This window comes from Urocitellus parryii, chromosome 3, assembly GCF_045843805.1.
Source record: "Urocitellus parryii isolate mUroPar1 chromosome 3, mUroPar1.hap1, whole genome shotgun sequence".
NCBI classification, from domain to species: Eukaryota; Metazoa; Chordata; class Mammalia; order Rodentia; family Sciuridae; genus Urocitellus; species Urocitellus parryii.
In genome coordinates, this window is record NC_135533.1 from 113,249,619 (window position 1) to 113,274,262 (window position 24,644).

The 24,644-nt window shown below is 40.1% G+C and overlaps 1 protein-coding gene and 1 long non-coding RNA gene across 2 annotated transcripts in view; one reads left to right on the plus strand and one right to left on the minus strand.

Annotated features, from left to right (window-relative positions):
* Nucleotides 1–9,249: 9,249 nt before the first annotated feature.
* On the minus strand, nt 9,250–10,136 carry LOC113199290 (uncharacterized). Its single transcript, XR_003302947.2, has 2 exons — nt 10,100–10,136; nt 9,250–9,445 (listed from the first exon to the last, which is right to left on the minus strand). It is a non-coding gene; the product is annotated as an uncharacterized LOC113199290 (long non-coding RNA).
* Nucleotides 10,137–10,392: 256 nt separating this feature from the next.
* The window catches only part of Pitpnb (phosphatidylinositol transfer protein beta), a 63,294-nt gene continuing 49,042 nt past the window's right edge, over nt 10,393–24,644 (plus strand). Inside the window, exons 1-3 of the mRNA XM_026412196.2 lie at nt 10,393–10,478; nt 15,094–15,124; nt 18,451–18,596. Of these exons, the coding sequence (XP_026267981.1) occupies nt 10,459–10,478; nt 15,094–15,124; nt 18,451–18,596 (197 nt within the window). The 5' untranslated portion in view covers nt 10,393–10,458. The remainder of the gene's footprint in view (nt 10,479–15,093; nt 15,125–18,450; nt 18,597–24,644) is intronic.

Genomic DNA, 24,644 nt, shown 5'->3' on the forward strand with positions numbered 1-24,644 from the left:
TTCTGATTAACTTTGGCTTGAAGTCCACTTTATCTGATATGAGGATGGAGACCCCTGCTTGTTTATGCCATTCATGTGATATTTTCTCCCATTCTTTTACCTTCAGTCTGTGGATGTCTTTGTCTATGAGGTGAGTCTCTTGGAGACAGCATATTATTGGGTCTGTTTTTTGATTGATGAGTTTAGATCATAAACATCAAAGGTTATTATTGATATGATCTGTATTCCCAGCCATTTTGGTTTATTTCTAGTTTTTAATTTGCATCAGTTTCTTCTTTGCTTAACTATTTCTTTAGTGTAGTCCTTCCCCTTGCTGGTTTTCAATTTTGTTTAATTTCATCTTCACGGGCATATTTTGTTGAGAATGTTCTGTAGTTCAGGTTTTTTATTTGCAATTTTTTTTGGAGGGTGGGGTAACCAGGGATTGAACTCAGGGGCATTCAACCACTGAGCCCCATCCCAGCCCTATTTTGTATTTTATTTAGAGACAGGATCTCACTAAGTTGCTTAGCACCTTGCTTTTGCTATGGCTGGCTTTGAACTCACAATCCTCCTGCCTCAGCCTCCCGAGCCACTGGGATTAGAAGCATGCTCCCCCTGCAGCCAGCTGTGAATACTTTTAACTTTTGTTGATCATGGAAGGTTTTATTTCATCTTTAAATCTCAAGCTTAATTTTGCTGGATCTAGGATTCTTGGTTGCCATCCATTTTCTTTCAGAGCTTGATATGGGACCTCCTAGCTTTGAAGGTCTGAATTGAGAAATCAGCTGAGGTCCCCTTTTCCCACTCCTATAGGTAATCTGATATTTTTCTCTCACAGCCTTTAAAATTCTATCCTTATTCTGTATGTTTGGCATTTTTATTATAATGTGCCTTGCTGTGGGCTAATTGCAATTTTGTACACTTGGGGTCATGTAAGCCTCTTGTATTTGATTTTCCATTTCATTCTTTAGGTTTGGGAAATCTTCTGATAATATTTCATTGAAAAGATTGTGTATTCCTTTCGTTTATATCTCCGTGCCTTCATCTATCCTGATAAATTTTAAATTCAGTCTTTTCATTTTATCCCATGATTCTTGGAAGTTCTGTTCATGGTTTCTTGACATCTCTCTGTGGCAAACTCTATTTTCAAGATCATATATTTTTTCTTCATTGCCAATTGGTCTGGTCTGTTGGTGATGTTTTCTATTGAATTTTTAATTTGGTTTATGGTTTCCTTAATTTCAAGAATCTTTGCTTTTTTTTTTCTTTTCAGAATCTCTCTTTATTGAAGTGATCTTTCACTTCCTGTATTTTCTGATTTCATTCCTTATACAGTCTTTTACTTCACAGATCAGTTTAACCACGTACATTCTAAGCTCCTTCTCTGACATTTCTTCCACTGCGGTGTCAATGGATTTTGTTGTGGGAGTATCTTGGTTTGTTTTTCAATTTTTTTCTTAGTTGTTGATAGATCTTTATTTACTTATACGTGGTGCTGAGAATCAAACCCAATGCCTCACACATGCCAAGCAAGTGCGTAGGCTACCACTGAGCCCTAGCCCCGGCCCAAGTATCTTGGTTTGTTTGGGGCGATTTGTTCCCTTGCTTTTTCATGTTGTTTGTGTGTTTACCCATTTACCAGTATGGATCTGTGGCAGTAGAGTTTCTATGCTGTAGATTTATAGTGTCCCTGAAGTTTTCTGGTACCTCACTGTTTAGGGAGAGACAAATAACAACAACGACCAATGCAAACAATATACAGCATTAGACCAAATAGTTTCTTTTTTTTTAAAAATTTTATTAGTTGATGATGTATCTTTATTTATTTATTTATATGCTGTGCCGAGAATTGAACCCAATGCCTCACACATGCCAGGCAAGTGTGCTGAGAGCCATTAGCCAAGTAGGTATGACAATTTCCTTGCCAGCGTACCCCATGTTGCTTAGAGGAAGGACTCATGGAAATGGACTTGCCTTGGACATTTGCAGTGACATTACATGTATGTTTGAGAAAGGTGACCCTGCTCAAGGACCAGGGTGGATCCTACTGGATTAAGGCGGATCCAGGTTTAGGGTGTATCCTGCTGGGAATAGGGAGTATCCTGCTCCTTGGGTTTAGGGCGGTTCCAGGTTTAAGGTGTATCCTGCTGATTAGAGCCTGGTGGAGTACGTGGATTTTGCCCAGAACGAAAATTTCCCCAGAACGTGTTTGTAGAGGGCCAGTGTGAGTTCGGGAATAAAGAATTGCTGTTTGAATCTACGAGGCTGTGAGTGGCTCGTGATTTTGTGCCCAGCCAGACTGCGGCACAAGTGCTCTACCACTGAGCCACAAACCCAGCACCCAGACCAAAGAGTTTCTACTATAATATCTACAATGTTAATTATCACAATAAACATAAATGTTATGATCGGTTATTACCTACAATAAAAACAGCCAGTTTACAAAAGGGTTTATAGTTTCAAATGGTGGACAAGGAGAGAATAGAAGTGATATAAGATATGATGAGGGCTGGGGATGTGGCTAAAGCGTAATGCGTTCGCCTGGCATGCACAGGGTGCTGGGTTCGATCCTCAGCACCACATAAAAAATAAAGATGTTGTGTCCACCAAAAACTAAAAAATAAATAAATAAATATTAAAAAATTCTCTCTTTAAAAAGAAAAGATGTGATGATTATAAGGGAAGAGAGAAGTAAAAAATTAGAGAAACAGTGAAGGAGAGACCAGTTAAAGTTGGTGTTAGAAGAAAAGAGAGAATCACGGGAAACAGGTAGGAGGCAAAAAAAAAAAATACAAACTAAAAATTAAAAAAAAATTAAAGTAATACAAAACAAAACTAGAATATACTAATTGAACATTTGAATTCACAAAAAACTAATGCTAGAAAAGAGAAAAATACATGAAAATGTATAAATATCCAGGTATCATTAAGATAATAATTAAACAAAGGAAAAGAATTTTTAAAAAAGGAAAAGAAAAAAATCTTGATGAAAAGTTAAAAGAATTTTTTCTTTTGGAGTTCAAAATATTCTCAGCTTCTCTTCTCAGCAGTTTTAGATAGGGTCATCTGGAGTGTGATGCTGAAACCTCTGGATGGCTGGAGTGAGAGAGGTAATCCTGTAGGTGGAATTCCTAGAAGCGGGATTTAGTCTTAGGTGGGCTGCAGGATCTTCTCTAAATGTCAATTGGTCTGGAGATTTTAAATCAGTGCACCTCAGTGCCCAGTACTTGCTAGCCCACGTTGGAGGACTGCACTCCCGGGATCTCACCTGGGTTCCACTCCTGTAGTGGGGGAGCCAATTCTTAGTCTCTGCATCTCCTTCAGACCCCATGCGTCCTGGTCCTGGGTTCAGTCTCCAAACAATCTCTCCTGCCCCAGCCCTTCTGAGTTCCTGGCCAGATGCGTCTCTCCCAGCCTGTCTGGCAAGCAGCTGGATAGGAGAGGGAGCAGTAGAACTGGGTGGGTTTCCACCATCAGTTGTTCCCTGTGTAAACCTCTCTCCACTTTTGATTTTCTTGGTCACGTAAGCACACTCTGTGTCCTGCGGTGTGTGTTTACCAGGCCTCTATTTCAGGCCAAACCTGGGTTTGCCAGCAATCAGCGCTCTCAAATGCCAGCTTCTGCATGTGGCTGCAAAATGGTTCCTTCCCTGTCCTCTGCTCACTGTCTAGAGAGATGGCAGCTTCTTTCCCCGAAAACAGATATCATGCAGCACATCTTTCAGGTCTGTTGGGTGATGTCCTTGATCTCTAACGGTGTTAGGAGCCACAGCAAAAATATTGATACAGGCACCTTTGGATTTTATTGACTGCCAGCCAGCAATTCACATTCATATGGTAATTGGACTCATGCTGTCTAGCTGGGCCCATTTTCAGGACTCAGGTTACTCATGTCACTCTTGTAATGGGAGAGTTCCCATTGGTTGGGAAAGGATGGTAGGAGGGTGTTCCGGGGGAAGGGGAAACCCCCCCCCCGGCTCAGGTAGAACACACACGTGGCGGACCCACCTGTTAGGGGACGCACACGGCCTCTCTCTAAATAAAACTTTGTCTCAGTTTGACTGGCTTGTGTTTTTGTGCCCAACCGGGTTGCAAGATTGCAAGCCCGTGTGCACTGACAGCTCAGCAGGGGTGCCGCAGGCAGTGCTCGGCAGCAGGAGCGGGACTCAGCCAGCCCGGGGCCGGGCAGTTTGCGGCATTTTGGTGGCCCGTACGGGGAACGCCCAAAACTTAAAGGTGAGTAATATCACTCGCCCCTAAGGAAAGGCGACAGAATGGGTATTTCTGTTTTGATTTATTCTGCTCTTATTTCAGGCTCTCTAGCCTTACAATTTTTTCAGACGAGTTGGGATAAATGGCTGACTCAAGGTTTGAAGTTATTCGGCCCTGAGAGAGAGAAAATTGACATAATCATTTTCCTCCTCTCCGTTTCTGTTTCATTCTGTTTTGGCTTTCTTCTATCCTATCTTATTGGGTTACGTTACCTTTATAGTAGATTAGAATCTAATAAAAAACAAACCGAAAAACTGTTAAGTAAATTGTTAGAGGTCCAAGCCATGGCAGAAAACATATTAGGTCAAGCAAAACAAAAGGTCTCTCAAGCTAGTCAGATAGAAGAAAATTTGAACAAGGCAAGCTCAGGGAAAAAACGGTCGTCAGATAGGGAGGCTACTACTAACTCCGTTCCACCACCAGAGGGCATAGTTCAACCAACAGCTTTACCTGCCTCCATAGATGATGAACGGAATCCTGAGGCGGAACCCCAAAAACTAGCATGCCCTGTAGTTGAGCAGGGAGAAGAAAAAGAATGAGTTTACCGTGCCTTAGATTTCAAAATAATAAAGCAATTAAAGGAAGCTATAGCAGCCTACGGCCCGGCCGCTCCCTTCACAGTCAGTATGGTCGAATCTATTACCGGCTGGAACTTAACACCAGCAGATTGGGCTAACGTATGTAATTCTGTGCTAAATAGAGGACAGTATTTATTATGGAAAATTGCCAATGAGGAATTTTGCAAGGAGACAGCTAGGCAAAATGCAGAAGCAGGTTACCCTGAACGAGGCCTGAAAATGTTACTGGGAAAAGAGGAGTTTCAAGAACAAATGCAACAGCTCAAATATGATCCTGGCGTATACGCTCAGGTCGCTATAAATGCAATTAAGGCATGGAAAACTTTAAAGAGACAAGGGGATTTTCAAGGTCAACTATCTAAGATAATACAAGGAGTTAATGAGCCCTACGCTGACTTTGTAGCTAGACTTATTGAAGCAGCCTCTGAGACATTTGAAAATACAGAACAGGCAATGCCATTTATAAAACAGCTGGCTTACGATCAAGCAAATCGTTGCTGCAAAGAGGTCATTAGACCATAGAAACAGGAAGATTTAAACACATATATTAAATTATGTAGAGACATTAATGAACAAGGACAAATCATAGCAGCTGAAGTAAAACAGGCTTTAAGTACCAAGCCAAAAACATGCTATAATTGCAATCAAGAAGGGCATTTTAAAAGAAATTGCCCCATAAGAGGAGGGTTTAACAAAACTAAATATCAAAAGAGTAGAATCCCGGGTATTTGCCCACGATGCCATAGAGGGAAACATTGGGCTAATGAATGCCATTCTCAAACCACCATAGAGGGTATTCCGTTATCAAAAAATGGACAAAGACCAAGTGTCTACCCACGATATCGTGGAGAAAGGCATCAGGCCCCGTTGTCAAAAAACGAATTGGAGGGCCCAATGCCCCGGGGCCCAAAACCACAAATATACGGGGCAATGGAGGAACCCAACAGCACCATCAAGGTGGTGCCCAGGACGCATTATCCATCAGATCCCTCATCAGACAGACTAGAGGGAACACAGGGTTGGACATCTGTGCCTCTGCCAGAGCAGTATTAACTCCAGAGATGGGAGTTCAAATCATTCCCACAGGAGTAAAAGGACCTCTTCCCCAGGGAACAGTAGGCTTATTATTAGGACGCAGTTCTTCTACACTTAAAGGACTTATGATAAGTCCTGGGGTAATTGATCCCGATTATGAGGGTGAAATAAAAATCATAGCTAATTCTCCAAGAGGTATATCAGTAATTTCATCAGGAGATAGAATAGCACAGTTATTAATAATACCAAGCCTACATGATAAATTTTCCAGTTGTAATGTAGAAAGAGATTCCAAGGGATTAGGCTCCACAGGTGTAGATTGGGCTATGCTATATTTAAATTTAGATTCTCGCCCTATGCTAAAATTAAATATTCAAGGGCATGATTTTAATGGACTGCTGGACACAGGCGCTAACCTCAGCATCATATCTCGCCAGGAATGGCCTAAGCATTGGCCATTACAGCAAGCGACCCAAACGCTTAGAAGCCTAGGAGTGGCAACTAATCCCCATAGAAGTGCAATAGTATTAGATTGGAGGGATCCTGAAGGATGTGAAGGAACTATACAGCCCTATGTATTGGACCATCTCCCCATAAATTTATGGGGACGAGACATCCTAGATCAATTAGGATTGACATTAACAAATAACGTCAATCCTAACGCGCCCACTACTAGGGCAAAACAAGGCTTTAGAAAAGAAAAGAGATTAAGAGATCAAGAACAAGATATAACAGCACCAATTCAAGTAGATCAAGAGATAAATAAACATGGATTGGGTTTTCAAAAAGGGCCACTGAGACAATCAAAATTACTTGGAAATCAGAAAGACCAGTGTGGGTTCCTCAGTGGCCCCTAACTAAAGAAAAGATACAAGTAGCCCATGATCTGGTCAAACAGCAATTAGCGGAAGGACATATACAACCTTCCGTATCTCCCCATAATACTCCCATTTTTGTTATTAAAAAGAAATCTGGTAAATGGAGATTATTACAAGATTTAAGAGCCATTAATAATGAGATGGTTATTATGGGACCTGCTCAATCAGGGATTCCCCAACTGTCTGCTTTACCAAAAACGTGGCATATTCTAGCTATAGATATTAAAGATTGTTTCTTCTCAATTCCAATTCACCCCGAGGATAGTCCACATTTTGCATTTACTATCCCTGCACTGAATCATGAAGGTCCTGATCAGAGATATGAATGGAAAGTACTCCCTCAAGGGATGGCTAACAGCCCAACTTTGTGCCAAATTTATGTTGATAAAGCAATCCAGCCACTTAGAAATCAAAACCCTGAACTACAGATATTTCACTATATGGATGATATGTTAATGGCACATAAAGATAAAAACACATTGCTAGAATGTTATGCCACGCTTACAAACTTATTAAAAAATTATAATCTAGAGATAGCAATAGATAAAGTACAATTAAATCTTCCAATTAATTATTTAGGAGTTCTATTATCCTCAACCATGGTCCGTCCACCAAAAATTCAAATACGAGTAGATCAACTCAAATCACTTAATGACTTTCAAAAGTTATTGGGAGATATAAATTGGATAAGGCCTTATCTAGGCATACCAACAGGAGAATTAGGACCTTTATTTGATATTTTAAAAGGTCCATCAGATCCAAATTCACCCCGCATGTTAACGCCTGAAGCTAAAAAGGCATTAAAAATCATTGAAACATATATGGAAAATATGCATTTGGATAGAATTGACATAAGTTTACCTTTATTATTTATTGTATTACCGACAAAAAATATTCCTACAGGGGTATTTTGGCAAGAAGGTCCATTATTATGGATACATTTATCTTATTCTCCTAATACTATTCTTACTAGATATCCTGAGGCTGTAGGGCAATTAATACTCAAAGGAATAAAAGCAGCAAAAGGAGTGTTTGGGATTTCTCCCAATAAAATTATTACTCCATATACTATGGATCAAATTGATGAGTTAGCTAATGAATTAAATACTTGGGCAATAATCATATGTAAATCTAGTGTTGCATTTGATAATCACTTGCCATCTAATCCTTTGTTGTCCTTTTGGTCTAAGCATCCTGTAGTTTTTCCAAAAATGACAAGAAAAACCCCTATCATAAATGCTCCAAATATATTCACTGATGGGTCAAATAATGGTACAGCAGCAGTAGTTACTCCTGATCAAACTTTTACATTTTTAGTACCCAAACAATCAGCTCAAAAGGTAGAGCTCAATGCAGTATTGCAAGCTTTTATGATGTTCAAAGATTCTACATTTAATTTATTTTCTGATAGTCAATATGTAGTTAATGCTATCGTATCTCTTGAAGATGCTGGTAGGATTTCTCCTTCCTCTACTGTTTTCTCTTTGTTTTCTGCTATACAAAGTCTAATCTGGGATAGAAAGGATCCATTCTTTATAGGACATATCAGAGCACATACAGGATTGCCTGGAGCCCTTAGTTTGGGTAATGAACTAGCAGATAAATCTACACATGACATACATATTTTCTCCACAATAGAAGAAGCTATAAATTTTCATAAAAGGTTCCATGTCAATGCTAATACTTTACAAAAACATTTTAAAATAACTAAAGAACAAGCCAGACATATAATAAAACAATGTCAAAATTGTGTGACATTTTTGCCACAAGTTAATCTTGGAGTCAATCCTAGAGGACTGATACCTAACCATATTTGGCAGATAGACGTCACACACTTGCCAGAATTTGAAAAATTAAAATATTTACATGTTACAGTTGATACTTCTTCTGGATTTTTGATGGGCTCCCTTCATCCCGGAGAAAAAACTAAAGATGTTATAGCTCATTGCTTACAAAATTTTACCACTGTGGGTGTTCCTAAACAATTAAAAACCGATAACGGTCCTGGTTACATCGTCCATGGCCAGACACACCTGAGACCTCCCAAAATGTGGGTTCCTTTAATTCCCTTCTCTCTGCGCTGTGCTCACAGAGGGTTCTGCCCTGAGTGGTGCTTCTGGCTTGGCATGGCAGTGGCTGTGCTGCTAGGGATTTTTGCCTTATTTTATTATATCCAACCTCCTGTGACCCCTGTCTGCCTTGAATGTCCAGTTTTAAATTCCAGTAGAGCCCCTCCCCTTTTCATTTGCTCACCTTGTGGAGAAACTGTCTGCTCTCTTGGTTTCACACTACAGAGCAGCTTGAAACATGACCCCCTCTATCCTGCCATCTTGTTGTTCAGGGTTTACATCTTAATTTAAATTATTGCACCCACTCTCTGGAAACTTTTAAAAAGGTTCCCATTCACTGAACATCTATTATACATCAGGTAATGTGTAACAAAGGTACTTCATTCCTTTAAACAAATCGGTTGCACACAGATCTGTCTTCTTTTTCAGACCCATCAACTGAGCATCTGAGAGACACATGTACCTTGAGTTGGAAGAGCCAAGATTCAGGCCAGGTCTCTCTACTCTAAAGACCAACCTTGCCTTTCTCATAGTGGCACAATATTATGTTCTACGCTTTTATGTTCCATAAAATTAAAGCATTCTTGGAAATATTCCTAGTTTTTGTGGAAATACTTTCAATGAAGATCATCCTGGAAGGGAAGAAGGAGGGAAAAATGGGAAGACAAAATGCTGAGTAAACAAAGCAAATGAAGCCATAGATCCTAGAAAAGTGTGTAAAAACATGAAACGATGCATGAATTTTGGCGGTTCACAAATTTCCTGGGAGCCTCACTAAAACGCATCTGGTCCTTTATCAGACCCCAGATAAAGGACCCTTACTTTCTAGGGGATGCTCTTTGACCAGGGCTGTGTTGTATCAACTGGTGCAATGTTTCACCCACTGCGTGAGTTCAGGAATCTTTTGGTTTGCCTCTGTAAATCCACTAGCATTTGTACTGTAAGGAGCTATTTACTCCACAATTACATACAAGGGGAATGGTGAATTAATGCTTGTGAGAGGCCGGTAGAACTGGTTTAGTTCACCTCTGTGGGGGACTAGCAGTCGGGGCAAGGACCTGCGAGGACAGGGAGTTTCTGGGCATCCGGAACAGCCTCCTGCGGACTCCAGGTCGGCAGAACCGGGAGGGTGCAGACCCCGCAAGGCCGGCTTCCAGAGCCCGTCAGAAATCTGCAGGGAGGACTGAGGAAGTGAGGGGCAGCTAAGAGGGGCTCCTCTCCGAGCAGGGAGAGTACAGCACTAACAGCCGCAAAATGCCTTCCAGTGAACCCACTGAAACACTCACCGGAAAGCGTAGGCTGCACACTGCCTAGAGCGCCGGCCGCTGGTGGGAGGAGTCACTGAAAGCAGGCAGGCTTGCGCCCTCCTCTCGCGCAGGCGCAATAGAAGGCACTGGCTCTCCAGCGCTCTGCGTAGATGCCGGGGCGGCCTCGTGCGCCCCTTGGGGCGTGCAACTGGGCGGAGCTAACCCCCTACTGGCGCGCTGACGCAACGGGTCGCGGCGGAAGGGTGTGGACGCGCAGGCGCAGCAGTGGCTCGGCGGCTAGGGAGGCGGGGCCGCGCATGCGTCTTGAGAGGCGGTAGCGGCGGTGGTGGCGGCAGAGGCGGCGGTAGCGGCGGCAGCTGTGAGGGGGTTCCGGGAAGATGGTGCTGATTAAGGAATTGTGAGTGGATCGGTGGGCGCGAAGGAGGGTTTGGGACGATGACTGTGAAAGATTCATTGCCTGAGAAATGGCGAAATTTTCCTAAGACGTAGTGATCTCCCGGCCGGCCGCTCCCCGGCCGCTCTCCCGCTCCCCGGCGTGCGCCCCCGGCCCACCCTTGGGCCTTCAGCGGCGCGCCCCCCAGGCCCTCCGGGCGTTGCCGCGGTAACACGGCCGCCTTTTTCCCCCGGTCGCAGGCGGCGGCGTGCGGGCCCCGGCGCGTGGCTCGGGAAGGCGCGGCCGGAGTTTCCGCTGGGACCCGCCTCTTCCCCGGCCCTCCCCACCCCCGGTCTGCGTCTGGGCCCGGGCCCGTTCCCAGGCCCGCCGGTGGGACGGAGCCGCAGCTTCCGGGGGTGGGGGAATACGCGGTGGTCTGACAGTGATTTGTCACCCCGGGTGGAGTCTGTTTGTCACCCGCGGGAGATGCGATTGCCAGGTGAAGGCATCCCTACCTTCGGGAGCTTGGCTCCCTGAAGTTCTGCGGCAGCCCTGAGACCCGATAGGCCGTGCTCCGCCGGGCAGCTAGGTGCCTTGGCCCGAGAGCTTCCTCCCTGCTCGGGAGTCTCACTCCTCAGGTCTTTAGATGGGTTGATTCTAGGGGACCCACCTGCTTCACGGGTTAAGGTGGGGCGTTAGACCCATGCACTGTCAAATGGAGGGGTTGTCGGGTGCAGCAGGGCCAAGAGATTTTGTTGAAAACTTAAAGTTTTTTCCCCCAACTGTCGGGGTCTTTTAACATCGCAGAAAATCTGGTTGTCAGTATTCAGCTGTCACACCTGGTTCCTGACTTCAGCCTCCCTTTCTAGGGCAGCTTGGGATTTTTTAGTGTGGCCCATTCTTTGTTTTCTTCCTAAATTCACGTTTTCATTCCAAATTCTTTAAAAAAATTTTTTTTGATGTAATTTAACTGTCTCCAGACACCTTACTTGTAGCGTTAATTGTCTAATCTTTAAAAAGCCACTCATGTCACTTCCCTGCTTAAAACCGCCCAAAGACACACTGTCTCTTTAGAATAAAAGTCAAAGGTGCAAAAGCCTGCAAGGCCTTATCTGATTTTTTTTCCTTGCTGTAGTCCCATTGATTACTTTTCCTGTCTGTGCCCAGTCCAGCCTCAAAAGATCTGTCACTGATCTAACTATGAGCTCTGTTGAAGACCTGTTGGTTTTTGTTCTGCCTGAAATATGCTTCTGCTGGCTCAATTACTCAACATTTTTAGGTCTTTGCTCAAATGAATTCCTATTTTCCTAGGTGTATTCTCTGTCTTTTTAAAATATCTTTATTTTATTTATTTATTTTTATGTGGTGCTGAGGATCGGACCCAGTGCCTCACAGTTACTAGGTAGGTACTCTACCACTGAGCCACAGCCACAGCGCTAGGTGTATTCTTAATACATGTAAGGTCCACCAATTTGCCCATTTTCCCCACTTTTCTACCCCCTGATTCTTGAACCATCCCTAGCACATAGTGGATGCTCAACAAACACTTGTTTCATGAATTGATGAAAAACTACAACTTTTGTCAGTGACAGGATTCTGTGAAAAGATGTTTTTGTCTTTTGTTGTAGAGTGACGTTTTCTAATTAAAGCTCATTTATAATACTGAACTTTGGGTTTATATAAAACTTCCAAGTTTCTTATAACAATGTATCATGCATTTGTTATTTTAATATATGATGTAGGTAGTAGCAGATATTAAGACAAATTGAGGATATAATTCAGGAAGGAATTGTCTCAGTTCAAGCCCCATAGAGAGTTGTAGAACTGCTTTTAGGTCAGATATCTAGTCATTTTTTTTCTTCTGTTGGAATTACCTTCTCCCTCCAAAATGTGAATTTAAGTTTTCAGTTGATCCTTTGACAATTTTGTAAGTAGTACATAGCTCATGGAAAGTATTTCCTGCTGAGAATTTGCACACTAGTCTTTTTGCAAATGTTTCCTTTCCCTATGAAAATTTAAATGCACTGAAATAACGAAAGTTGAAGTGTGCCCCGAGTCTGATTATTTTTCGTAAGGTGTACATTGCCCTTCTGGATGTTTACTTCTCTTACTTCTCTTGTGTGTCTTTCCCAGGGTGTTTTTTTTTTTTCTTTATAGACTTTTCTTTAGTTAAGGGCTGTTTTTTTTTTTTTTAAACGCATTCCCAGTGTCTAGTATGGAATATGGTCTAACATAGTCTAAGTACTCGTATGGTTGAATGAAAAAATGATTCTTTCTACTCTCCAGTCATCTTTCTGAAATTGTTTTTGGTCGGGAGAGTGAATTAGTCATTCCTATATAAAGACATTGGTAAACTAAAATACTTTGGCAAATATTTGTTGTCCTAGAAAACTCTATTTTTGATAAAAATTTAAAAGTCAGAAATTACTTTGAGCGTGGGTGAGTTCCCATCCATTTATTACTAACGCAGTAGATGAAGTTGCCATTAGTGTAATGGAAAAAATTTCACAAGGATTTTCAGAGATGTTTGTAAATTTTCAAATTACTCTGAAAATTGAATTTTGCTTTTAGAATAATAATGGAAAATCAAAACCTGTCAGTTCCTTTTCCCATTTACTTTTTACTAAGCAAATCTTGAAGAAGTTTCTTGACTCATCACTCTGAATGTCTTAATCACTTTCGTTTTGTGAAAGAAATTTCTTTGAAAGTGCTACTAAACAAAATGGGGATCTTCACGCTAGTGCATATTTGTTGAAATCACTCAACTATGATTTCTTTTTGGTTTTGTGAGACTACAGGGAATATTTTTCTTTCCTCTCTGTCCCTTTGTCTCTACAGTCCCCTTGGTTCAGGTCTTTATTAGTAACACTTGAAGACCCTCCCAGAAGACTTGTATTCCTCATTCTCCTGACCCTCAGTGCTTTTAACCACCTCTCGATGACCTCCTGGGTCTTCTGTAGTTACATCATTTACCTCTTGGAACAACCTTCCAGGACTCCTTTTTGCCTGTAATTCATTTAATTCTTACCATAGTGTTCCAAGCCCTGAAAATGTCCCACCTCTGTCTTTCTAACTTTTTCTCCCCCAAGTTATGCCCTGTTTACTGAGACAGTGAGCAGTGAGTGTGTACCCTGAGGGGACAGCTAAGATGATTAGGGATTTTTAACTATGGAGGGACTTAGAACAAGTTTATTCTTGATGAGAATTGAAACCAGTGACCATTGTAACTTTGAGATTGTCATCGGTTTTAAGTCACCTTTATCAGTAAGAAAGAGTGACAAGTGACCCTTAGTCAAGGGGAGCAAATAACAGTTCATGTTGGAGATTAAGGTGATGTGAACATTCAGGGCAAATGTTTGAGGGGACTGTGGAGAGGAGATGGAGGTGCTGCTGAGATGAAAACGAGATGTAGTATTCCTGGGTTACAGTAATACCCTCTTCACATTGTGCAAAATAAAGCCAACTAAGAATGTCTAGGTAAAAAAAAATTGCCACTAATGTAAACAAAAAACTGACTTACTTGAGGAGAAAAACAAAAACACTGCAGCTGAGGAGAAACTGGAATGAGTAAAACCATTGGGAATTTTCTGTAAAATGACAATTGAGGTGACTGTGAGGTTGTTTTTTGTTGTTGTTGTTTACCTGCCCCCCCCGCTTTTTTTTTTTTTTTTTTTTTTTTACTTTAAATAAAAGACTAAGGAGAACCAAGTAAGGGGAAAAGGAAGTTGCTGTCTTGGAGCTCAGTGTTATGAGACAATCTACAAAGAGGACTTTGGTTTTCAGATTTTATGGTAGAAATGGTTAAGGATGGAAATAAGGCATCTCTGTAAAAACTTAGAAAAAAATGCAATATTCTGACATATAATAACACCATAATATTTTTAAAAATAATTCTTTAATACTGTATTATAGGTAAAATGGAGTTATAAGGATATCCTTTTAGTATGTCCAATAGAAAATTCTTGGACAGGATTAAACATCTATCAACCTTATTGAGTCTACCCTGGAAAAAATTATTGTAATTATAAAGTTTAAGATAGTTTCCTTAATAAAAGAGTTTTTTTTCTTTTCTCTTCTTTTTTTTTTGGTGTGTGTGTTAATTTGAAAGGATCCCTTACTTATTTTTACCTGGTGACACTTGAACAATTGGGTACTAGAGAAACAGTTTCTGGAAACATTTTTTATGAAATTCAAAATACATATTCTTTGAGAAGTGTCATAAAAACAAAACGCACAGCATATAGATGGTCGATGAAACCATCTAAAAATTTCATGAGGGCAGATAATACATTCTGTACCCTGCAATTTTCAATGATGAGTTTTTTTTTTTCTTGTTTAATTTTACTTATAAGAATTGCTGCAACTGCATCTTTGGGGTCCTGGAACAATGAGGACACTTAGTACAAATGATCATTGGAATTCAGGGGAGGTAGCTTTTTTCTTGTAGTTTAGAAACCTTTATTTAGGGTTGTGGGAATTGCAAAGACTCTCTTAGATAAATGACATAATTTTATTTTCAGATTTAAGAGTCCTATCTATTGTATCATTGGATTTAAAGTAAAAGATTTTTTTAAATCTTAGAGATCTGTGTTTAAAGCCATTAAAGTGTAATACATATTTTTTTCTTTTGTTATTTTAGCCGTGTGGTTTTGCCATGTTCTGTTCAGGAGGTAAGTCTTTCTTCTGAAAATTATTGGCATGATTTACTTTGATGTGTTTATCTAAACTCATTTCTTGGTAGTGTTCATTTTTTTTAATTCCAGTTTTGTAACAAAATATGAGTTGTGGTATATTATAGATAATCAGTTGCAAACAAATTTCTGTTCTACTGCCTTGTTTTTGCAGAGTGTGAAGAATAAAATCCCAGCTTCTCAGGAGGCTGAGGTAGGAGGATGGCAAGTTCAAGTCCATCCTCAGCATTTTGGAGAGGCCCTAAGCAACTAAGCTAGGTCTTGTCTCAAAATATTTAGGAAAGGGTTGGGGATGTAGCATTATGGTAAAGTGCCCTCAGTTCAGTCCCCCAAAAGAATAGAGTCTAACCAGTGCAGGGATTCTTTCTACACCATCCCAGGGAAATGAGGTTCCAGCCTCAACTGAAGAGCTTTTCAGGTTAAGTAGCTGGCTGCCTATAAAAGCAACTGCTTTACTATTGGGCATTTTAAAACATTTGTCTTTAAGCCAAAATCTGCTTTCCCTTGATGTCTGACTGTTGTTCACACTTCACCCCACTTGGGTTTGGATATAGAATCTGCCCTGTTCTGCTTGTAGTACCCCTTCAGACTTCCTGATGGTGGCTGTCCTGCCAACCCCGCTACCTGCCAAGACTTTTTGTTCCAGTTTCAAAGGTCATAAAGTTAAACATCCCAGCACATTTATTTGGCCTAATATAACGAGACCTCTAGGCTTCCTCCCCAACAGGTCACATGGCTGTGTGTGTCATAGTTGTTTCCTTGAACTGAAAACAGTGTTCCAGACACAGTCTGACCAACATCTGACTGGGACAGCTTATCTTTCATGATTTGTGTGTGCCATAGAAATAGATCACCTATAGAGGAACTGTGTCCTGCAGTTGCAGCCACCTGTAGTAGAGCTAGAAATGATGAAAAAAAGAAAAAGCTGTCTGTTAATTGAAGATATGAGTAGCAGGCCTCATAAAACTCCCCGGGGCCTTGTGTTACTTGCACACAGTTCCTGCTTACTTGTCTGGTTTTCCTAGAGCTGTCAGTAGATTAGAAGCAGTGAATTGGAAGTGGGACAAAATAAACTGATAACCTAAGAGGTGACAGCTGACAGAAGATGGGGGGAAACGCAGGAACAGAAAAAGAGTAGCAAGTAGCCTTCTGGTCCTGAGTGATGTAGACATGAGCACAGCTTTGTGGGTCCCAGTAGTGGTTTCCCAGTAGTGCTTGACGTCTCACTGTGTTACAACACAGTCAAGACAAGTCAGGACCCCTGTTTATTTGCACAGTTGATTGTTTTGAACTTAAATGTGCAACTTGACATTTGTTTTTGTTAGGCTTTTTTTGTTGTTGTTTCAGCTGGTTGAATCAGTTTGTTGAAATCTTTCTGAGTCTTGGTATTGTCACCCACACTACTCATAGCCTTTTGTTATGTTCAGATTTAATAAGCATGTCTCTTGTCTCTACTGAAATAATAATAATAATTGTTATTATTTGGTACCAGGGGTTGAACCCAGGGGCACTCAACTACTGAGCCATATCCACAGTCCTATTTTGTATTTTCTTTAGAGACAGGATCTCACAGTTGCTAATCACCTTGCCATTGCTCAGGCTGACTTTGAACTCACGATCCTCCTGCCTCAGTCTCCTGAACAACTGGGATTACAGGTGTGCTCCACCGTGCCTGGTTGAAATCATTCTTAAAATAAGAACAAGAGGAAGGCCTAGTAGCATGCCACAATTTATCAGTACATCAATCACTTCTTTTGGATATGGTTATTTAGTTGTCTCTGTGAATTTTTTTACTCTGTGTTGATCAAGACCAAATTTACCTTTTGGTTGAGACATTTTCATCCTGTTTATGTATATGACAGTGTCGAAAAAGTACATTCTGAAGGACTTAAGGATTGTGGTGTGACTAGACTAACCCTAGTGTTGTAACAGCCCCTTTGCAGTCTAAAGTCCCTAGACACTTATTTTTGGACCATGTAAGAAATTTGTTTGGTTCCAGCTTCCTAAACCCTTCCAAATTGAGTAAAATTGTGTGTGTTTGTGTTTTAAATTAATCTGCAAGATAGCATCCTTTTTTTTTTCTTTTTTAAATAGTTGTAGTTGGACACAATACCTTTATTTTATTTATTTCTTTTTATGTGGTGCTGAGGATCAAACCCAGGGCCTCGCATGTGCTAGGCAAGTGCTCTGCCACTGAGCCACCATCTCAGCCCGTATCCCCTCAAGCTTTTTAGATACTAATATTTTCAGTTTATAGTGACTCTTATTTCCTTAAATCAAATTTTAATTTTGGATTATGAGTTCTTGGAGATAGATTTTTGTGCCTTTACTTTGATAATATAAAGAAAAAATGCTTCTTTAAGCTGTTTTCATTGGAAGGAAAAAGTTTTATCAGATTTGAAGAGATTGGAGCTGGTTTGGTGCTGTGGCTTCATCACTAGAACAAGTTAAACCATGAGAACTTTGCTTTTTGTTGCTTATGAGAATTGATAGTGACAGAGGACAGTGCTGTTTCCTCACAAATGTAGGTGCAGGTCACTGAGAATTGAGGTTCACTAATGAAAAACTTGTCAGCAAGTTACTGCCTTTTATGGTAATACTCATATATTTATGATATTTTTAAAGCAGTTCCTGTTTACTCGAAGACTTTGTTTTAAAGTTCCGATTCCGGGTATCCAGTACTGTTTAGTTGAGCAAGGGCCAAATTGGGATGTCATACGTAAGTCATGAGGAAAAATAAAAACAAGAGTTCTAAAATTTGGACCCCCATTGTACTTTGACTCTTCAAGCGTTTGTTATTAAACTTTGTACCCTCCTTTTTATTGAGAACAGTATTCTGGTTGCTCAGCTTTAATTGACACAGTGACAGTTATGTTCCTGCCATACTTTCCTCAGAATTTCATGAAGTTAATACAATAATTTAATTGTATTTAATTTATTATTTAATTTAATACAATAGAAGTAAAAATGCTTTGGAACTTACAAAAAAAATTTTTTTTTCAAAAGTTGAACAGAGTGTCAAGAAATTTTCTGCATAAATGGATAGTATGTATTAAAGCCACAAAATATTTATAACTGGCATTTTTTGAATAATGGAAATCCTATAAAATATATAAATACTGAAAGCTATATGATCACCTGCTGTTTGTCTTTTTTTAAATGTTAATTTCCGGCTTGGGTTGTATTTTCATGTAGATCACGTGCTGCATGGTTTGGATATACTTTTCTCTGTCTTCTCTATTAAGGTTTTACTATAGGACATTTCTGTATTTTTTAGTGAAAATCTGTGCTCTTTTACATTTTAGTATCAGGTTGGGCAGCTGTACTCTGTTGCAGAAGCTAGTAAGAATGAGACTGGTGGTGGAGAAGGAATTGAAGTCTTAAAGAATGAACCTTATGAGAAGGATGGCGAAAAGGGACAGTATACACACAAAATATATCACCTGAAAAGGTAAGTGGGGTATTCATCTTCCATGCTCAGTCATTAAGTCAGTAGGCCATAAGTACCCAGCTTATGTAAAAACTACCTATCTTACTAGAAGACATGCTGAGGTACATTTCTTATTTCAATGTGACAATGTGTTGCATTTTAATTTCTTGAGAGAATTTCTTCCTTATTGGTTATTTTTAAGTTGTAAAAACAATTTCCTTTGTTTATAACAAAAATTGAAACAACAAAGAGAACTTTAAGACAACTTGGTCCCTAGCCCTTGTATCAAATATCCATACCCACAGAAAAGAACACTAGCAGTGAGTGGTTTAAGGGTTTATCTTTCTAGATCATTTTTTCTGTACTTACTCAAAGATATTTTTAAAAATAAGTGTGTGTATGTGTATAATTCTTATCAGCTTTAGTTTTCTGCTAAAATGAGAAGATTCATACTGGACGGATTGCTTTATCTTTTGTGTAATAACAGGTCATAAACAGACATCCTCCATGTTTTTAATTCATATCCATGTGATTCTTTTTAAAGTCGAGTAACATTTTTTAGCATGGGCATGCGATAGTTTACGTAACCATTCTTTATGTTACAGAGTCTTTTAGGTATTACTTTTTGTGTCTTAAAAATGATGTTTCTGGGCTGGGGATGTGGCTCAAGCGGTAGCGCGCTCGCCTGGTATGCGTGCGACCCGGGTTCGATCCTCAGCACCACATACCAACAAAGATGTTGTGTCCGCCGAGAACTAAAAAATAAATATTAAAAATTATTTCTCTCTCTCTCTCTCCTCTCTCACTCTCTCTTAAAAAAAAAAAATGATGTTTCTGTTGAGTGAACCTTGTTGTACATAAGTCTTATGTCTTAGATTACTATTGTCTAAGAGAAATTTGTGAAAGTTGGATTTCTGGGAGGGCATATTCATTGTAAAATTTGACATTACTGCCAAATTGCCCTTCCAAGAGTTTGCTACTTTTCATTTTTCATATTATTCTTTTTAAATTTTTACCAATTTTATACACAGAAATTAGCCTCTTATTTAAGTTTGAATCTCTTCATAGTGAGGGCAAAAGTCTTCGTTGTAACTGACCAGTTGGATTTCTCGTATAACTTGACTGTCCATTGTTGTTTTGGTTTATCCAAGTTCTTTTGCACATTTTCCTAAATTTGGTAGTCGAATCTCTATCTTTGCCATAAATATTTTAAAATAGAAAGGCATGTCAGAGCCAAAGGCACCCAAGAGCCAAAGATGAGTAGTGGCTTTTAAAAGTCCCTTCTGTCAGTCATCTCCCAGGTTATTAAGAACAGGAGGCAATTTCTGCTTTCTTCTTGCTTTTATTTTCTTCATAGTCCAGTAAATTATGCTCTTGTTTCGTAGAGTTCCATGCAGTGTGGATGAACTGTGGTGATTAGTATTTTTCTTATTTTCTCAGTTTAACTCTACAGATTGGTTTATGATGATGCATGAATATAAAATAGGCTATCACTTTATAGATCTTAAATTTTATCATTATTTTCTGATAGAATACAGCATTTCTTTGTTTCTGTTGCAGGTTTGACCTGAGAAATAGTGAAGTTGGTGACTGATCAATCAGTTATCCAGAGATTGACTTATGGTGTCTTTAAATTTGTTAGCAACAAATATCTAAAGAAGTGTCTCTTGACAGAATATTTGGGTATTCCATATGGCACAGTTTAATGATGATTAATGATGATAGTGTTGCTTATACATACTTAGCTTTACTTTTCTAAAGTTTTAATTCACACATTAATTGATTTCTTTTGACACATTAGAGTTCCTTTTATAAATGTTGGACTCTTTCTGGTAATTGTAAAATGAACCAAAAAGTATATAAGCTCTCTATTAGTCTGTGATATCCTTTTGTTTTGTTTTGTTGTGATAACAGGGATTGAACCCAGGTGTGCTTTACCACTGAGCCACGACCCCAGCCCTTTTTTATTTTTTACTTCGAGATAGAGTCTCACTAAGTTGCTTAGGGCCTCACTAAGTGGCTGGGGCTGGCTTTGAACTTGCCATCCTCCTCTTTTCTCAGCCTCACAAGCACTGGGATAGCAGGCCATGCAGCAGTGCACCCGGCTGTGAGACCTTTTAAAATCAGCGTTCCATGTAAATAAGATAGGTTGAAACAGATTCCTGATATCCTCTGGTTGAAATAGTAAGAGTTTGATTGTTGGAAATGCTTGCCACATTATCATATGGTCAGTTGCTAAATAATGCATGTATATATAATACATTTCACATTTTTAAAAAACTAATCTGAAAAAAGCCTAGAAAGATTTATTAAGATGAAAAGAAAGATTATCGGTTGATTGTAGGATGTGGATGATTTAAAAACATTCTTACTCTTTTGTGATATTTTTTTTTTTATGAGAAAGAGAAAGACTGTTAAATACCACTTCTGAAACATCTGATTTAGGTAGCACTACAGCCATAAATAATAACTCTGTCTAGTTGAAGAGGCCTATAAATATGGTCAGTAAGATATTCTTACTTAAGAGCTTATTTGGGCCTGAGGTTCAAAATTCCTTTTAGGCTTTTAGTGGATTAAATAAAGTCTTGGCTCCCTGGAGGCCAGCCTGCCTGCACACTTGGGCTTTTGGAACAGCTTCTTCAATCCTAGAAGGAAGCTAACATCATTCCAAGCACCCTTTAGTTTTACCCTTTCCCCACACTTATTTCCTACCCATCATTATGGTCCTGTGAAAAAGGCTGTGCACATATTGTAGATAACAGACACCAAGGCACATGTTTACCCACAGTCACATTGCCAATAAGTGGCAAGATGGTGATTTTTTGATTGAAGTGGCAGTCTTGGGTGTCTGACAACAAGACCAGAACCCAGGTCTCCCATGAAAAGGAACAGGGGAACAGATTGGGTGGAGAGACTGTGTGGCACAGGTGGCAGCTGAGCATGGAGGCACAGAGAGGTGGGAGACAGGACAGGGAAGGGAGCATCCACTCAGGTAAGAATGAGAAAGGGCCAGCATCCTACCCATTGATAAGACAAGTCAGGGATTGATGGTCAGCCTGAGAGGGAGGATGGCTGTTGGGGCCAGGACTATCAGATGCTGGTATTCAAATTCCTAAGTTCACATTGAAGGCACATTGGACACAGGACAACTATATTGTGGAAGGACAAATTTCTTTCTCATTTCAGAACACCTAATTTAGCAATAGGAGCTGAGGCCTTTGCTGTACTGCAAGACAACCCCGACCCAGAGCAAGGCTGGTGGCACATCCCCTTAGTTTCCTCAGGGGCATGAGGTTAGCGTTCTAAAGGTGCACCCACCCTCTCTGGAGACTTAATGGAGCTCTCTTCCTGGGAGACTGAAGGTTTGTGTCTTCAGGATGTGTTTCTTTCCCAGCATTGATCCCATTAGTTGACCCACACTTTGTGCACTGTCCCGTGTAACATCATCAGTGACATTTCTCAGTTTGGCTGAGGCTATCGGCACCTCATTTTACACTTGGGGTGCTTGGAATTCTGAGGTTCACTTTACTCATAATAACCAAAGTCTCCGAATTCCCTGGCTAGTGTGCTTTCCCACTAGCAGAACACTACTTGGTAAAGTGTGTATACTTGATCTCAACCAGAAGATTGAGAAACAGTCTTGGCACAAGGTGTCTAACCCCCAAAGTAGTGACTCGACAAGGGACATTTTATAAGTCTGTTTTCCCAGAAACTTCATCACTGGCCCCATCTCACTGCTGTTTTGGTAGCAGGCAGAGGACGGGAATCTCAGCTGTGATCTGGAGCCTGCCCTCTTAACCATTTTGCTTTGCTTCTGATCCCCAGAGAGAGTCTGCATATTTTCCCATTCCTGAAGTGAGTGCCATGGGGCTCCATGGAGCAATCTTCTGGAATCTCAGGTTCCACCATATCTCATTTCTCACAAGCCTTTAAGTCTAAAGTCCTCCAAAATAAACTTAGCAAGGTCGACAGGATTATTCAAGTGACCTTAGTTGTTACACCTCCATTCAGAACAAAAATCCTTATTTCTAAGCAGGTCAGTCTCTTTGCTGTCCTCTGGAAGTAACCTGTCAGTTGTTCAGTGCCACCTGCCTCCCCCCAGCCTCAGTTTGTTCAGTCCTTCACACTTTTTTTTTTTTTTTTTAATGTTGGGCCTTTTTGTGTGCAGAGGCATTTGGCCTCTTGAATTCTATTCATGTGCTATATTAACCTTTCTTCCCTCAACTCATCACTTTTTGTTCCTTCCACTCATTTTGACACCTGGTCATATATTTCCATTATTTGTCTTGGACCTCATTTTCTACGACAGTGTTGAGTATCTTTCCTTGTTTAGTACAGACTTTCTATAGTAGGTGATGGTGAAGGAAGGCAATTTAGTGGGCAAAGTTGTTTGTTTTTTTTTTTTTTTTGACCAGGGATTGAGCCGGGATGCTTAACTGCTGAGCCACATCTCTAGTCCTTTTTTTATTTTTTATTTTGAGACAGGACTTCCTAAATTGCTTATGGCTTTGCTAAATTGCTGAGACTGGCCTTGAACTTGTGATCCTCCTGCTTCAGCCTCTAGAGTTTCTGGGATTACAGGCGTGCACCAACACACCTGGCTAGGCAAAGAAATTTGAAGCAGAACAACGAAATGTGTTGTAGCTTTTGAAATGGTTAAGAGGGAAAGCTCAGCTGTCCCGAGACTTCATTGTACAAACACACTGATCTGTCCTTTTTGTTCTTTTTGTTAGTTTGTCACTTCTTGGGGAAAGCTTTGTTCTTTTTCAGTTCTTGTAAGCATTATGCCATCACCACCGTCAGTCAGTCCTGGATGATAGATTGTAAAGCTTTGTCAGCTCTAGAATGGCCCCGTTTTCTAGAAGTTAAAACAGCAGGGGTTTTGTTGAAAGTCATTTTAAAATTTCATGTTTATTCAAGGTAAGAGTTCATTTTTGTAAGCAAAAAGTAATCATTTTCCAGGAACTTAAGTTATGTTTAAAAAGGAGAAGTTTAAGTCGCCAGAAAATATAAATGTGGACGATGCTTCACATTCAGAGAACATATTGTACAAGTAACGAGTCAATAAATAATCAATTAATTCCTGAGTCAAACGTCAGTCATTGTGGGCATGTCATTTTTTCTTTGTATGTAGTTGGGTCTCTTCATGTGTCACATAGTGGGAAGTTTTCCAAATTGAGAGTAATTCTATTCCAGAAGGACATCAGAAATATTTTCTGAATTATGTTTTTTCCTCTTCATGGTTTATCTCCTTTTTCATTACTATTCTTCTCTTATTAGGTGAAAGATACCTTGTTTTTGTTTTTTAATCTCCATTTATTCCTTTTCCACAAATTCAGATTTTAAACCATTTTTCTTTTTTTTCCCTTATGCTCTCTTTTTTCTTCTTCCTCCATCTCCATTGCTGCTCTGACATACATAAGTCACCGTCACCGTCACCTCTCTCTCGACCCCTCCCTTCGTCTCCAGACTGCTGTGTAGACATCCATTTTGCTCGTTTTCATTTGGGTTTTTAAAAATACAGAGATAATTTACTGCCATAAAACTCATCCTTTCAAAGGGCTCAGTGGTGTTTACAGAATTGTGCAACTACCATTTCTATCTGAGAATATCTTCTACACTGTAAAAAGAAAAAGAAACCCTGTTGCTGTTTGTAGGCGCTGTCTATTACCCCTTCCTCTGGCTCCTGGCCCCAGTCCCTGTCCACAGAGGTGCCTTTTGTGGTCGGCTTCTTCTTAGCACGCTGTTGAGGCTCATCCATGTTAAAGCACGTATCAGTGCTACCGTTTTTGTTGCCAATAATATTCCATTGTGTAAAAATACCACATTTTGTTTGTGTTGGACATCTGGGTTGTTTTTACTTTTTGTCTATTCTGAATAATGCTGTGAATATTTGTACATGTTTTTTTAAATTATTATTTTACATGTTGATGGACCTTTATTTTGTTCGTGTATTTATGTGCAGTGCTGAAAATTGAACCCAGGGCCTCACACATGCCAGGCAAGTGCTCAACCACTCAGCCCCAGCCCCAGCCCTGGACATAGTTTTTTGTGTGAACGTGTTTTCAT